Here is a 14,520-nt window from a genome sequence, read left to right as displayed (position 1 = left end):
ACTTAATAAATTTAGACGCTCTCCTAACTAATATGAATTTCTTGCTTGACAACCCTATAAATTTCCCACTATACCATTCAAATTTGGATATTTAAAGATAAAAGACTTTTTAATTCAAATAAGACATTGTCTTTAGTAAATATATCTGTGATGATGTAAAACATTCACCAATGATGAAAATATGATATCTCTAAATTTCAATTTTTGAGTTTAAAATACAGATTTCTTCATGTGTAATTGAAGTTTCTAAAGTTTTTGTTAAAGAAAATATTACTTAGCTAATAAGGATAGCTTAGTGATTACATCAACTAGTAAGTTATTCTGTTAAGATGGTAGTTAGTAAGTTAGTTAGTTAGTCTTAATTAGTCTAAGCTAGTTAATATCTATAAATAACATTGTATACATCATTATTTGCATTAAGAAAAATAATAAAGATCTGATGATTCTCTCTATACTCTCTCGAACGTTTTGCTCTACTTCTTCTTCCTACTCTCTGCTTTGTCTTCTTCTTCTTTCAATCACTAAATCAGTGACATTCATCAATCTTCTTGTAATTAGAACATGGTATTAGAGCAATCAAAGCAAGATTATCCAGCTTTGATTTGATCCAATTCCGCAATTCAAATTCAATCTTCACAATTCTTGGTTGTATCGGAAAAATTCAAGATTTGCAAAATAGGTGATCAACAATACAATAGTTCTCATCTGAATCAAACTTCTGCTGGAGTATCAAATCAACCAGCAGGTATTGATTATAATCACCCTTTATTTATTCATCCCTTAGATGTGAGTGGTATACAGATTATTTCCTTTCAGCTAACAGGGATCGAGAATTACTCAATTTGGTATTAATCTATGCGTGTTGCTTTGCTAGGAAGGAACAAATTAGGGATGGTAGATGGTTCTTGTATGAAAGAAAGCTTTCCTACAACTATGAAAAATCATTGGGAGAGAGTGAATGTTATTGTACTGTCATGGATCATGAATTTTGTAAATAGCAGTCTTCTTGGTGGCATAATGTATGCCTATAATACTCAGGTGGTTTGGGATGATCTATATGAAAGGTTTTATAAGGTAGATGATGCAAGAACGTTTAATTTGCACAAAGAAATAGGCACAATGACCCAAGGCACTTCCTCTGTATCTGTGTATTATTCAAAATTGAAGGATATGTGGGAAGAATTTGAAGTCTTAATACCAGTTCCTGGATGTGATTGTCCAAAATCTAGAGACTTTGTGGTGTATCTTCAAAAGCTAAAAGTGTATCAGTTTCTTATGGGTCTTAATGAATCATACTCACAAGCCAGGAGTCAAATCCTCATGAGAAGCCCTCTTCCAACTGTTAATCAAGCATATTCAATGATCATAAGTGATGAGAGTCAAAAGGCAGTAGCTGCTACATCTAGAATCTTAGGTGCAAATCCAACAGGAAATTATGATGTAGCAATGTATACAAGAAATATGGGAAATCAGAGATATAAAAAGAATTACAATGTTCAATGTGATTTCTGTAAGCTCAAAGGTCATAGCAAAGAAAATTGCTTCAAGATTATTGGTTACCCCCCAGATTTCAAGTTTAAAAAGAAAGTTAATGGTGGAACAGGAGGACCAGCAGCATATAATGTGCTTGCAGAAATACCAAATCAACAGCCTAATGTGAACTCAACTAGAACTTATCAGCAGACACAATCCCAGATGACTAACTCTTTTCAAAACTTGGGTCATGCTGATAATTCACAGTCAATATCAATGCCAAAGATAGGAACTTTTACAAAAGATCAATATGAACAAATATTGCAAATTCTCAACAAATCTAACACTTAAAGCAGCAACACTAGTTCTGTAGCAAATATAGCAGGTATGAGTACTGCTTTGTTAGTCTCAAATTGTCCAAAAGAATGGATTATTGACACTGGTGCAACAAACAACATGGTGTCTAATATTGAAATGCTAAATCAGAACTCTATTGTTGAAAATACTAATCCTAAGAGGGTATGTCTACCCAATGGTGAAGTGTCTCATGTTACTGACACTGGAACTAGCTCAATATCAGCTAGGAGTACACTTAAAAATGTTTTCCATCTGCCTCAGTTCAAGTTTAATCTAATGTCTGTGTCAAAGATGACTAAAGAGCTAGCTTGTGCAGCAACTTTCTATCCTCATTTATGCATTTTTCAGGATCTCTTCAATGGGAGGGTAAAAGAGATTGGTAAATAAAGAGATGGACTATACATTTTGCTAAGTCAGCTGGCTAACAAGGATATAAATTTCAGCCTTCTTGTCAAGGAAGTGTTTACAGCTGAAGATATAAGTCTATGGCATAGAAGATATGGTCATGTGTCTGTAACTGTTCTTAAGAAAATGCTTCAAAATAAAGCTGAGTCCATAGCAGAAGTAGTAAATAAATGTAATGTTTGTCCTTGTGCAAAACAAATCAGATTACCTTTTCCAGCAAGCTGTATTAAAAGTACTGAAGTTTTTGAGCTGGTTCATATGGATATTTGGGGACCATACAAGATTCCTACCTTTGATGGAAATAAATTTTTCTTGGCTATAGTTGATGACTTCTCCAGAATGACATGGATCTACTTGTTAAAATTGAAATCTGATGTATGTGTTGTCATTCAGTATTTTTTGAGTTTTGTTCAAACACAATTCAACAAAATGGTTAAGACAATAAGAACAGAAAATGGCACAAAATTTGTTAATACCTTTTGCAGTGATTTGTTCAAGAAATTAGGCATAATACATCAGAGAACACGTGTCTATACACCTCAGCAAAATGGAGTAGCTGAGAGAAAATATAGACACATTTTAGAAGTGACCAGAGCAATCGGATTTCAAGCTAATATCCCCATCAAATTCTGGGGCCATTGTGTTCTAGCAGCTATATATATCATTAACAGACTGCATTCATCAGTCATAGGTGTTTCACCTTATGAAAGGTTATACAAAAGGAAACCTTCTCTCAATCATTTAAGAATACTAGGGTGTCTATGTTATGCCAAGGTCATACAAGAAATTGACAAATTTAAGTCAAGGGCCAAACCTGCAGTTTTAATAGGCTACACAGAGGTGCAAAAGGGTTATGTTTTGTATGATCTATCTACACATTCATTTTTTGTAAATAGAGATGTTACCTTTAGAAAAGATATTTTTCCCTTCAAAAAAACTACTGCATATCCACCTCCTATATTTCTGACTCAATCTAGTCTAAATAACAGACAGTTGGAAGATTACAATCAGCTTGTGATTCTTATCAACCTTCAAACACTGAAATCTATGAAGCTGATTATATGGATACAAATACAGAAGTGTTTCAAAACTATGATATTCAAGAGAGCACAAAAAAATTGAATACTGCACCATCTACCACAACAAACCTACAACAGAATCAATCTTCAACTGATCTTCCTACTGTCTCAGTTGAAAATCAACAGATTCAACATACCAACACTACTAGAAGATCTGATAGAGAAAAACATCCTCCTATATGGATGAAGGATTTTGTCTCCTTGAATGTACATCACGATGTCACATATCCTATATCTAAATATATATCTTATGAGAATATTTCACCTAAATATCAAGCATACATCTCTACTTTCTCTGAAACAACAGAACCTAACTCCTATACAGAAGTAATTAAAGATCATAGATCGGTTGATGCAATGAAATCAAAAATTGATGCCCTGGAAAGCAATCACATATGGGAAGTTGTTTCTTTACCAGAAGGAAAAACACCTATAGGGTGTAAATGGATATACAAAATCAAGTACAAAGCTACAGGGGAGATAGAAAGATTCAAAGCTAGACTTGTAGCCAAAGGCTACAGTCAAAGAGAAGGTATAGATTATCAGGAAACTTTCTCTCCCGTTGTTAAAATGGTAACAGTAAGGACTGTTCTAGCAATTGCAGCCTCCAGAAAATGGTATGTACATCAAATGGATGTATACAATGCATTTCTATAAGGTGATCTCCATGATGAGATTTATATGGATCTACCACAAGGATTTAAGAGTCAGGGGGAGTATAAACCTGTATGCAGACTCAAAAAATCCTTGTATGGACTTAAGCAAGCTCCAAGGAAATGGAACTCAAAGTTGACAGAAGCTTTATTGAAGTTCCAGTTCAATCAAAGTCCATTTGATCATTCCTTATTTGTAAAGAAAACTGATAGTGGAACTATAGTTGTATTGGTATATGTAGATGATATGCTTCTAGCAGAAGACAATCTAAAACTAATACAAGATACTAAAGAAGCTCTACAACAGACATTCAAAATGAAGGGTCAAGGGGAACTAAAATATTTCCTTGGAATAGAGTTTGCAAGATCAAAGCAAGGGATTCTGATGCATTAGAGAAAATACTCTTTGGAACTTATATCAGAACTTGGATTAGCAGCATCTAAACCTATCAACACTCCTATAGACACAAATATAAAACTCACAACAAGAGAGTTTGATGAACATTTCTGCAAAGATAATCTAGCAGAAGATGAAGTACTAGCATATCAAGGCAGCTATCAAAGACTCATAGGTAAACTTAGGCCAGATATATCCTATCGTGTTCAGACACTCAGCCAATACCTACAACAACCAAAGAAATTTCACATGGAAGCTGCATTACGAATTGTGAGATATATCAAAAGTCAACCAGGCCAAGACATTCTTCTCTAGCAATAATAATGAAACAATTACATCTTATTGTGATGCTGATTGGGCAGCTTGTCCACATACCAGAAAATCAGTCACAAGATATCTAATCAAAATAAGAGAGTCACTGATTTCATGGAAGTCCAAGAAGCAAACTACAATCTCCAGAAGTTCTGCTGAAGCAGAATATAGAAGCCTAGCATCTACTGTGAATTAACATGGCTACTGGGGTTAATGAAAGAGATTGATGTAAAAGTTGATCAGCCAGTTACTATCTTTTGCGATAGCAAAGCTGCTATTCAAATAGAAGCCAACCTAGTCTATCATAAAAGAACAAAACATATAGAAATAGACTGTTATTTTATAAGAGAAAAGATTCAACAAGGTATGATCAAAATTGAGTATATTCCTACAAAAGAGCAACCTGCAGACATATTCACAAAAGGACTAAACAAAGTACAACTTCAATATTTGAGCTCCAAGCTAGGGATATTTAATATTTTTATGCCCTCTAGCTTGAGGGGGAGTGTTAAAGAAAATATTACTTAGCTAATAAGGATAGTTTAGTAATTATATGAGCTAGTTAGTTATTCTGTTAAGATGGTAGTTAGTAAGTTAGTCTTAATTAGTCTTAGTTAGAAACTATAAATAACATTGTATACATTATTATTTGCATTAAAAAAATAATAAAGATATGATGATTCTCTCTCTATACTCTCTCTAACGTTCTACTCTTCTTCTTCTTTCTACTCTCTGCTTTGTCTTCTTCTTCTTTCAGTCACTAAATCAATGACATTCGTCAATCCTCTCGTAATTAGAACAGTTTTCCCTACAAAAGCTAAATTTTAATACATAATTTGTAAACAAAGGACGACAACTCCTTTTTACTGGTACATTGATTTTTTTTTAATAATTTTCATAAGCTACAGAGCTTAGTTTAGCTAGGAGAATAAACACAATTTCTTTTGTTCGCATCTTCCTAGCTTGACAAATCTTCTTTATATTTGTGGCTTTCGCTTGTCAGAAATTTAACTTAAATCTTTTAGGACGCTAAATTTTGTAAGAAGCTATAATGGAATAGGTGGATGTAGGGGTGTACATATGCCCGGTTGGTTCAGATTTTATAATTATCAAACCAAACCAATTGTGTCGGGTTAATAAATCTAAAGACCAAACCAAACCAATAAAACTCAGGTTTTTCAATCTCAGTTTTTCTCGGATTTTTGGGTTATTCGGATTTTTTGGGTTTTTTTCCGGTAAAATCTTCGTAGAACAAAACATATAACTATTCAATGGTTAACGTATACTCAAAATATTTCTTTGATCCTAGTAAGATATAACTATACAAAGTACTTTCCAAGAACATAATATAAAATATGAGATGTGTCATGGCATTATCCTAAAATATTCAACAATAAAGACAATAAAATTATGTAATATAAATATTGCTAATTAAAAAGCCATAATAAAAATAACATAATCAAAAAGTACTAAGTCATGCTAAAATAAATAGACTAATAAGGGAGTATTAATATATGACTAAACGCTAAAGAAAAATAAAAATAGGTTATGCATTTTTATCTAAATTATTGCAAAATAAAAAATACATATTCAATACATTCTCGTTCGTAATATTGAACTGAATGTCTTTTGTTAGCATTAGTATTGATTTGATTTTGGTTTGGGCTTTTGTTAGCATTATTTAATTTACTAATATTAATGGCTATAAAACTTATTGGAGCATTCAAAAGTTCTAAGTCCAACCTTGAAATAATACCTTAAAAGATAAAATTATGAATTTTTTAAAGAAATATTTATAAATTACATCACAATAGGTATATTTATATATTAAATATATCTAAAATTTCTATATATGTAATGTCGGGTTGGTTTGGTTTCGGTTTGACTTTCTTTAGTTAAAACCAAACCAACCCAATTATGGTCGGGTATTTTTTTCCAACACCAAACCAAATTAAACAAACCACAATCGGGTTTTTTTTCTCGGTTTGACTCGGATTATCAGATTGGTACGATTTGTTGGTTTCTTTTGTACACCCCTAGGTGGATGGACATAATAGTCTATAAAATATTATTACAAACATAACGAATATATAAAACATCTTAATTTTCAAAAAAAAATTCGACTGACCCATAAACTTCAATTTGGGTACATTTTGTTTAATTAAACGTATGTCTTTCTTCAGCACAATTATTGAGTAATTCGATTTACCAGATGTAAAAATATCATTTAGATTTTTGCTTCAATAGAAATTCAAATCCTGATCTTAATTACTTGAACATACTCTTGAATACTAGACGTCCCTATATTATTTTAAGTCACATAATTCGGTTACTTACTTTATATGATGTTAATTGTTACGCCGAGCTAACATAAGCTTAGGCCTTTTCGCCAATATCAAGGCTATCGTCAATCTTTATTGTTTATATCATGTAAAATGGTTCATTGGAAACAAAATTCGGAAATTAAAACCTTAATAAACAAATTTAAAGACTTAGGTGTATAACTCAGTAGTCAACACCATTAAAAAAAACTAAAGACCCAAAAAAGAAGAGAAGAAGATCTGTACTTTAATGAATTAAGAGGTTGTGGTAGGTAGGCATTGACACTAACTTTAAATGAATGTGATTTCTTAAAGGGCCCATTCTCTTGCCCGTGGCCACTACTACAACTTTCAAAAAATTGCACAAGCATGTTCCCAACGTAAATGGTTTTGGGGAATATTTCCGTTTTTACTAACATTAATTATTCTTTACTTAGAACTTAATAGTTATTTAATATTTTAAAGCTAAAAATTCTTATTTGATGGTGAAAAGTAGGAGGTTAACAATCCATGATTGTTAAAATTGTTTGAATGTTGATAATTTATGCTTAAATTTTTAATATAAATACTTATTTTATGATTTACCGTAAAAAGTTCAAAACTCCATTGCTGGATCTTACTTTGTAGAAACTGTTGAGGAAGACAAATTTGAGATCATTTGGAGCAGATTTGGGGTGGTTTGATTGAAATTAAAGTTGCAAATTTGTAGAATACTTTGTTAAAAAAAATTACGACAATCGAGTAAACTCCAATGGACAACTTAACAAATAGGTAGAATAAATATATCATAAACTCTACCAATTCGGTAGAAAAAAATCCATGAAGAGCAAAATCATGCCAACATAATAGGTTTTGATGAACAATTTAACAGATAGGTAGAGTAAATATAACATAACTCTACCAATTTGGTAGAGAAACATTAAAGAGCAATAACTGTGTGCGAGTACGAGGACTATTTTTAAATATTGCCAATTTTGGGGGCATAAAGGCTGACACCAGTCCCTTTTGGGGTCGTTCCTGTCAATCACTCTATTAATTGTAATGTGGAGATTTGTACAAATAAGATCATGACGTAGGCTTTCACAAGTTATGATAGGGCCATAACTTGTCTTATATTATTCACAAAATTTTAATAAATTGGTAAAATTTGCCTTGTTCATAAGTTATGCTAGGCAAGGCATAACTTTGCACAAGTTCTACCGAATGGGTAAAACTTACCTTGTTCATAAGTTATACTGGATGGAAATAACTTAGGTATAAATTGTTCAAAAGTTTTGCAAATTGGTAGGATGGGCAATCATATGTTGTTCCATTATTCATGTTTTGCAAATTGGTAAGACTTAGTACTATCTTCATACTACCTGTATTGTCAAATTATTCACAATCTTGCCGGATTAGAAAAACCTTCCTATGTTGTTCAATTTTTGATAAATTTTGTCAAACTAACAAGACTTGATATTATCTTTATTCACTCTATCTTTGGTTTTGTGGTTTTTTGTAATTTTCAAGTTGCTAGTCGCGGCGTTTGGAGACGCGCGAGATGCATACGAGCAAGCAGCCCAGATCACCTCCGGTTGGCGTTAGCAAGGGCCGGCGGGAAATTGGAAGGGAGAGCGTCAGGTTCTGCAATCTTGAGTGTACACCAAGTCGAATTTTCAGGTTCTATTCTCGAGAGTTGGTACCTCCCGTTCTCTTGTTTCCCTTCCTCTTGTGTTAGTTTATTGTTGCCATATTAGTTGATACTAGTCTAGTCAAAATATTAATGTGCCTATAGTTACAACTTGTTTTCTTCAAGTTTTGGCCCATCACTTGTTTTGTGTTAGCGATTCCCCTAGTCTACCTTAGGTATAGTGGTTGTGGTCAATGATGGTAGAATAAGGCCATGTCCTCGGGTGGGGCGGGAGGTGGGGCAGGGGTAGGGCAGAGGATAATAGTGGGATGAGGGCAAGGGGGTAAGGGGCAAGGGAGCCTATAAGTTGAGAATTGGGTCGTGGAATATAGAGAAGTTAACAGGTAAATCTATCGAGTTGGCAATAATTCTCCAGAAGAGGAAGATCAATATAGCATGTGTTCAGGAGACTATGTGGGTAGGATCGAAAGCGAGGAATGTGGATGGGTTTAAATTGTGGTATTCCGGAGGCACGAAGGGTAAGAATTGAGCAGGTATTTTGGTGGACAAGGAACTCAAAGAGACGGTGGTAGAGGTTAGGCGGGTTAATAATATATTAATGGCTATTAAGTTAGGTTGGAGGGCTCACTCTAAATATCATTAGCGTTTACGCTCCCTAAACGGACTTGGATTAGGAGTTTAAGAGGCATTTCTAGAGGGTTTGGATGAGGTGGTGCGTGGTATTCCGCCCACTGAGAAGTTATTTATGGGAGGGGATTTCAACGGGCATATTGGGACGTCTGCTAGTGGCTATGGCGAGATTCTGGTGGCTTTATCTTTGGGGATAAGAACGGAGGTGGTACTTCTCTGATGGATTTTGCTAAGGCTTTTGAGTTGGTGATTGCAAACTCTAGTTTTCCGAAGATGGAGGAGTATTTTGTTACTTTTCAAAGTACGTTGGCTAAGATTTAGATTGATTATCTCCTCTTAAAGAGGTATGATAGAGGGTTGTGCAAAGATTGCAAGGTTATCCCGAGTGAGACCCTCACGACTCAACATAGGCTCTTGGTGATGGACGTCGGCATCATGATATAGAGGAAGAAAAACATGGTTCAGGGTCGTCCGAGGATTAGGTGGGGTGCCTTGACGAAGGATAAAGCTCAGGAGTTGGACGAGAGTTTGTTGGCTATAGGGGCTTAGAGGAGTAGTGGGTATGCAAGCGGTATGTGGACAATGACGACGAACTATATAAGGGAGGCTACGAGAGGTATTAGGGGTCTCGAAGGGTTACTCGGGCAGTCACAGGGGAGACTAGTGGTGTAACGCCGAGGTCCAGGGAAAGGTGGAAGAAAAGAAAGCGGCGTACTGAAGGTTAGTAGAGAACATAACGAGGAGGAGAGGAGGATGAACAGAGAAATATATAAGAAAGCTAGGAAGGAGGCGAAGTTAGCGGTCACGAAGGCTAATACTGCAGCGTTTGGTCGCTTGTACGAAGAACTGCTAGACAGAGGCAGGGGCAAGAAGTTATTTCGGCTGTTCCAAAGTGAGAGAGAGGATGACTCGTGATCTAGACCAAGTGAGGTGCATCAAGGACGAGGAAGGCAGAGTGTTGATGGAAGATGCTCAGATTAAGCAGAGATGGCAGACTTACTTTCATAAACTGTTGAATGAAGAAGGGGACAGAGACATTGTGCTAGGTGAACTAGAGCACTCTGAGAGTCACAAAATTTTTAGCTATTGTAGGCGCATTAAGGTCAAGGAGGTCGTGGGGGCTATGTGTAAGATGAGCAGGGGCAGAGCTCCATAGCCAGACAAAATTTTGGTAGAATTTTGGAGGTATGTGGGTAGAGCAGGATTGGAATAGCTGACTGAATTGTTTAATATTATTTTCAGAACGAAGAAGATTCTAGAAGAATGGAGGTGTAGTGTGATGATAACGCTATACAAGAACAGGGGTATCCAGAATTGTAATAACTATAGGGGTATTAAGTTACTAAGTCATGCCATAAAAGTTTGGGAGAGGGTAGTGGAGGTCGGTGTCGATATCCGTCAACCAGTTTGGGTTAATTTCTGGTCATTCTACTACTGAAGCTATCCATATTATTAAGAGGTTGGTTGAACTATACCGGGATAATAAGAAGGATTTCTACATGGTGTTTATTGACCTAGAGAAAGCATATGACAAGATCCCTAGGGAAGTTCTTTGGAAATGCCTAGAGGTAAAAGGTATTCCGGTAGCTTATAATAGGGTGATTAAGGACATGTATAATTAAGCTAAGACTCGAGTTAGGACAGTGAGAGTGACTCGGAGCATTTTCCGGTTGTTATGGGGTTACACCAAGAATCTTCACTCACCTCATTCTTATTTGTTCTGGCGATGGACGCACTGACACACCATATTCAAGGGGAGGTGCCACGGTGTATGTTATTCGCAGATGATATAGTTCTGATTGATGAGGCGCGAGGCAAGTTAACGAGAGGTTGGAGGTTTGGAGACAGACCCTTGAGTCTAAAAGTTTCAAGTTGAGTAGGACAAATACTGAATACATGGAGTGGAAGTTCAGCGGCGTGTCGGGAGAAGTGGACATAGATGTAAGGCTTGCCTCACAAGTCATCCCCAAGAAAGAGAGCTTCAAGTACCTGGGGTCGGTTATCCAGGGGATGAAGAGATTGACGAGAATGTTACACACCGTGTAGGGGTGGGGTGGATGAAATTGAAGCTAGTGTATGGCATTTTGTGTGACAAGAAGGTGCCTCCGAAACTTAAAGATAAATTTTATAGAGCAGTAGTTAGACCGACCATGTTGTATTATGCAGAGTGTTGGCCAGTCAATAATTCTCAAATCCAGAAGATAAAAGTAGTAGAAATGAGGATGTTGATATGGATGTGTGGGCACACTAGGCTAGATAAGATTAGGAATAAAGATATCCGAATGAAGGTGGGCGTGGCTCCCATGGAGACAAGATGCAGGAATCTAGGCTTAGATGGTTTGGCACGTGTAGAGGAGAAGCCTGGATGACCCGGTGAGGAGGTGTGAACGATTGGCCTTGACGGGTATGAGTAAAGGGTCGGTCAAGAAGTATTGGTAAGAGGTGATCAGGCAAGACATGGTGCTACTACAGATTTTCGAGGACATGGCTCTTGATAGGAAGTTGTGGAGGTCGAGCATTAGGGTTACATGTTAGGTGGTAGGAGGCTAGTCTGATAGTATTTTGTTTTAGGCTGCTAGTGATTCTAGTTGTCTCCATATTACTTCATTAGGGCTACAGGTTAGGTGGTATGAGGCTAGTCTGATAGTGTTTTGTCTTATGCTACTAGTAATTCCTGTTGTGTCCATATTACTCCATTGTGTCTGTAGTAGTGTGCCATTGTTGCTGCTTATTGTTATTGCTTTTGTTTTTATTTTCTGGTTATTACGTTGCTTGTATTATCTTTCTGGATTCCCTTGCTGTTACTGCTCCACTATCTCTTTTCGTCTTCTTGAGCCTAGGGTCTATCGGAAACAGGCTCTCTACTCCTCTGGAGTAGGGTAAGGTCTGCGTACAAACTATCCTTCCTAGATCCTACTTGTAAAATTTTACTGGATTGTTGTTGTTATTGTTATTGTTGTTGTCACTCTATCTTGTTAAATTGTTCACATGTTTGATCGAATTGACAAAACTTGCATGTATTATTCAATTATTCATTTTTCTATCCAAGTTAGAATTCATGAAGCATACAAATTACACCTATACGTAAAGCAAAAGCTCTTAATTTCAACTATTTTTGCAATCAGATTGCTTGTTTTCAAGATACTTAAAGTACAAATAAGCATCAAGATAAGGAACTAGGACAAGATTGAGTGAGTAGTGAGATTAGTAGAAAATTTGCGGATGAAGTTTGATATCGAACTTTCGACATTTTCTTCTGAAGTTTGGCTTCCTTAGGCTAAATTCCGAACATTTTTGGCGGAACTTCAGGCACTTATGCATGAAGTATGAAGTTTAACTGATCTTCCAATTTCGACAATGGAATATACGATTCAGTGCTCAAATCTATTTTAAATGAGCTCAAACTTAAAACATAAGTTTTAGATATAATAACGAACAAACCCCAATTATCAATTTGCCAAAACAATAATAAATTTAACAAATTTATTTTATCATCTTCAAGCTCTTTTCAAAAACCTTCAATAGCGATTTTTTTTCAAATTTCTCACTCATTGTCTAGTTCTTTATATGATGAGCTACAATACAGTATTACCATGTTGAGGTTAGAGATGAACACCGTGGTGAGGATGATGTTATCAGAGATATGGGTTAATGTTTGGGTTGATAAGCTTAGGAGATGACTGCTCTCCTATGCCACGTGTACTGATCAGTAAATCCTTAAATACACAAGTGTGTTATATCTTAGTTGTAGAATAGCTAGGGATATTTATGTAATTTTCCATGTTCCACACATTTGAGTTAGTTAGCTAGCTGTATATTAGTTATGCCAGTTATTAATTGATGGAGTAGTACACATGTATATAAATAGGAACTTGTACAGATACACTTTCAGTTTTGGAAAAGAATACAATTTCTCATTTTGCAATATTTCTCTCTCTAATTTTCACATGGTATCAGAGCACATGCTCTTTTTGTCTAGATTCTTCTAGAATTTTCCATACAACCCAAGGTTCTTCATCAGATTTCCAAAACTCAGCACTTCGATCATGATTCTGGTGGAAGATACTTCAAATTCTGGACTTTTTGCTTCTGCTACAATGGAGAAGATCGATCATCTTCACCCATATTATCTTCATGCTTCAGATTCACCAGGTATGGCATTTCTTTTCAGTACTTTTGATGGAACTGGATATGGCTCATGGAGAAAATCTGTATTAGTGTCACTATCTGCTAAGAATAAACTTGGCTTCATTGATGGAACTTTGCCAAAACCAAAGGAGAATTCTACTTTTTTTAGCCTTCGGACTCGTTGTAATGACATGGTTTTTGCTTGGCGGTTGAATTCACTTACAAGAGAAATCAGATCCAGTGTGATCCACTCTAAATCTGCACACGATTTATGGAAACAACTTGAGAAGAGATATGGACAATCAAATCTAGCACAGCTATTTGAATTGCAAAAATAATTAATAGAAACTGTGCAAGGATCAAATAACATTGCAACCTATTTCAATAATATGAAAGCAATTTGGGATGAAATTGAGCTACTTGATGCTAGGGTTGTATGCAGCTGTGCAGAGTGTAAATGTGGTGCATCAGAGAAAAACAATGCACTTGAAGAGAGACAGAAGTTAGTTCAATTCCTAATGGGACTGAATGAATCATACACTTCCTGTAGAGGAAACATAATGATGATGAATCCTTTACCAGATATTGATAGAGCTTACTTTCTTCTATTATAAGAGGAAAGGCAGAGAAGTATACAACATTTGGAAAATTATCCTAGTGATTCACGCTCCTTTACTGTTACTGGGTAGAATACCAGTCAAGGACAATACATGTTTAACAATAATCAAGGAAACACAGCCAGTGGACTCAAAAACAATCGGACTCAATATCAGGATTATAAGAGGAATAATTCTACCAATCTCATTTGCAGATATTGTAAGAAGCCAGGACATACCATTGAGAAGTGTTACAAGATTCATGGCTATCCCCTCAATTTTAAAAACAACAGACCTAGACCTTTCAATAATCATGCACACAACAATGCAACTAGTACTCAGAAAGATACTCAGTCACAGGCTAGTGATGTCAGTATAGGTATTGTGAGCACGTGATTTTTTCCTCATATGAATTACTCCAAAAGAATTCCCAAAATTAGGTCTTTTCTTTAATTATGTGTTATTTTTAGGAATTATTGTGCGAGTTCTCCGATTGTTTGCATATGTTTGTGTGCATGTTTAATTTTATTAATGCATTA

The 14,520-nt window shown here is 35.6% G+C and overlaps 2 protein-coding genes across 2 annotated transcripts; both read left to right on the top strand.

Annotated features, from left to right (window-relative positions):
• The first annotated feature begins 855 nt into the window (after positions 1-855).
• LOC138880041 (uncharacterized) lies at positions 856-1,824 on the top strand. The gene has a single exon (XM_070159692.1). The coding sequence runs from the start codon at positions 856-858 to the stop codon at positions 1,822-1,824; it is 969 nt and encodes a 322-aa protein (XP_070015793.1).
• Positions 1,825-13,303: 11,479 nt separating this feature from the next.
• On the top strand, positions 13,304-13,723 carry LOC138880040 (uncharacterized). Its single transcript, XM_070159691.1, has one exon. It carries the CDS (start codon positions 13,304-13,306, stop codon positions 13,721-13,723), a length of 420 nt encoding a protein of 139 aa, XP_070015792.1.
• Positions 13,724-14,520: the final 797 nt, after the last annotated feature.

The sequence above is a fragment of the Nicotiana sylvestris genome, chromosome 10 (assembly GCF_000393655.2).
Source record: "Nicotiana sylvestris chromosome 10, ASM39365v2, whole genome shotgun sequence".
NCBI classification, from domain to species: domain Eukaryota; kingdom Viridiplantae; phylum Streptophyta; class Magnoliopsida; order Solanales; family Solanaceae; genus Nicotiana; species Nicotiana sylvestris.
The sequence above is the reverse complement of the archived record's forward strand: the minus strand, read 5'-3'. Positions and strand labels throughout refer to the sequence as shown.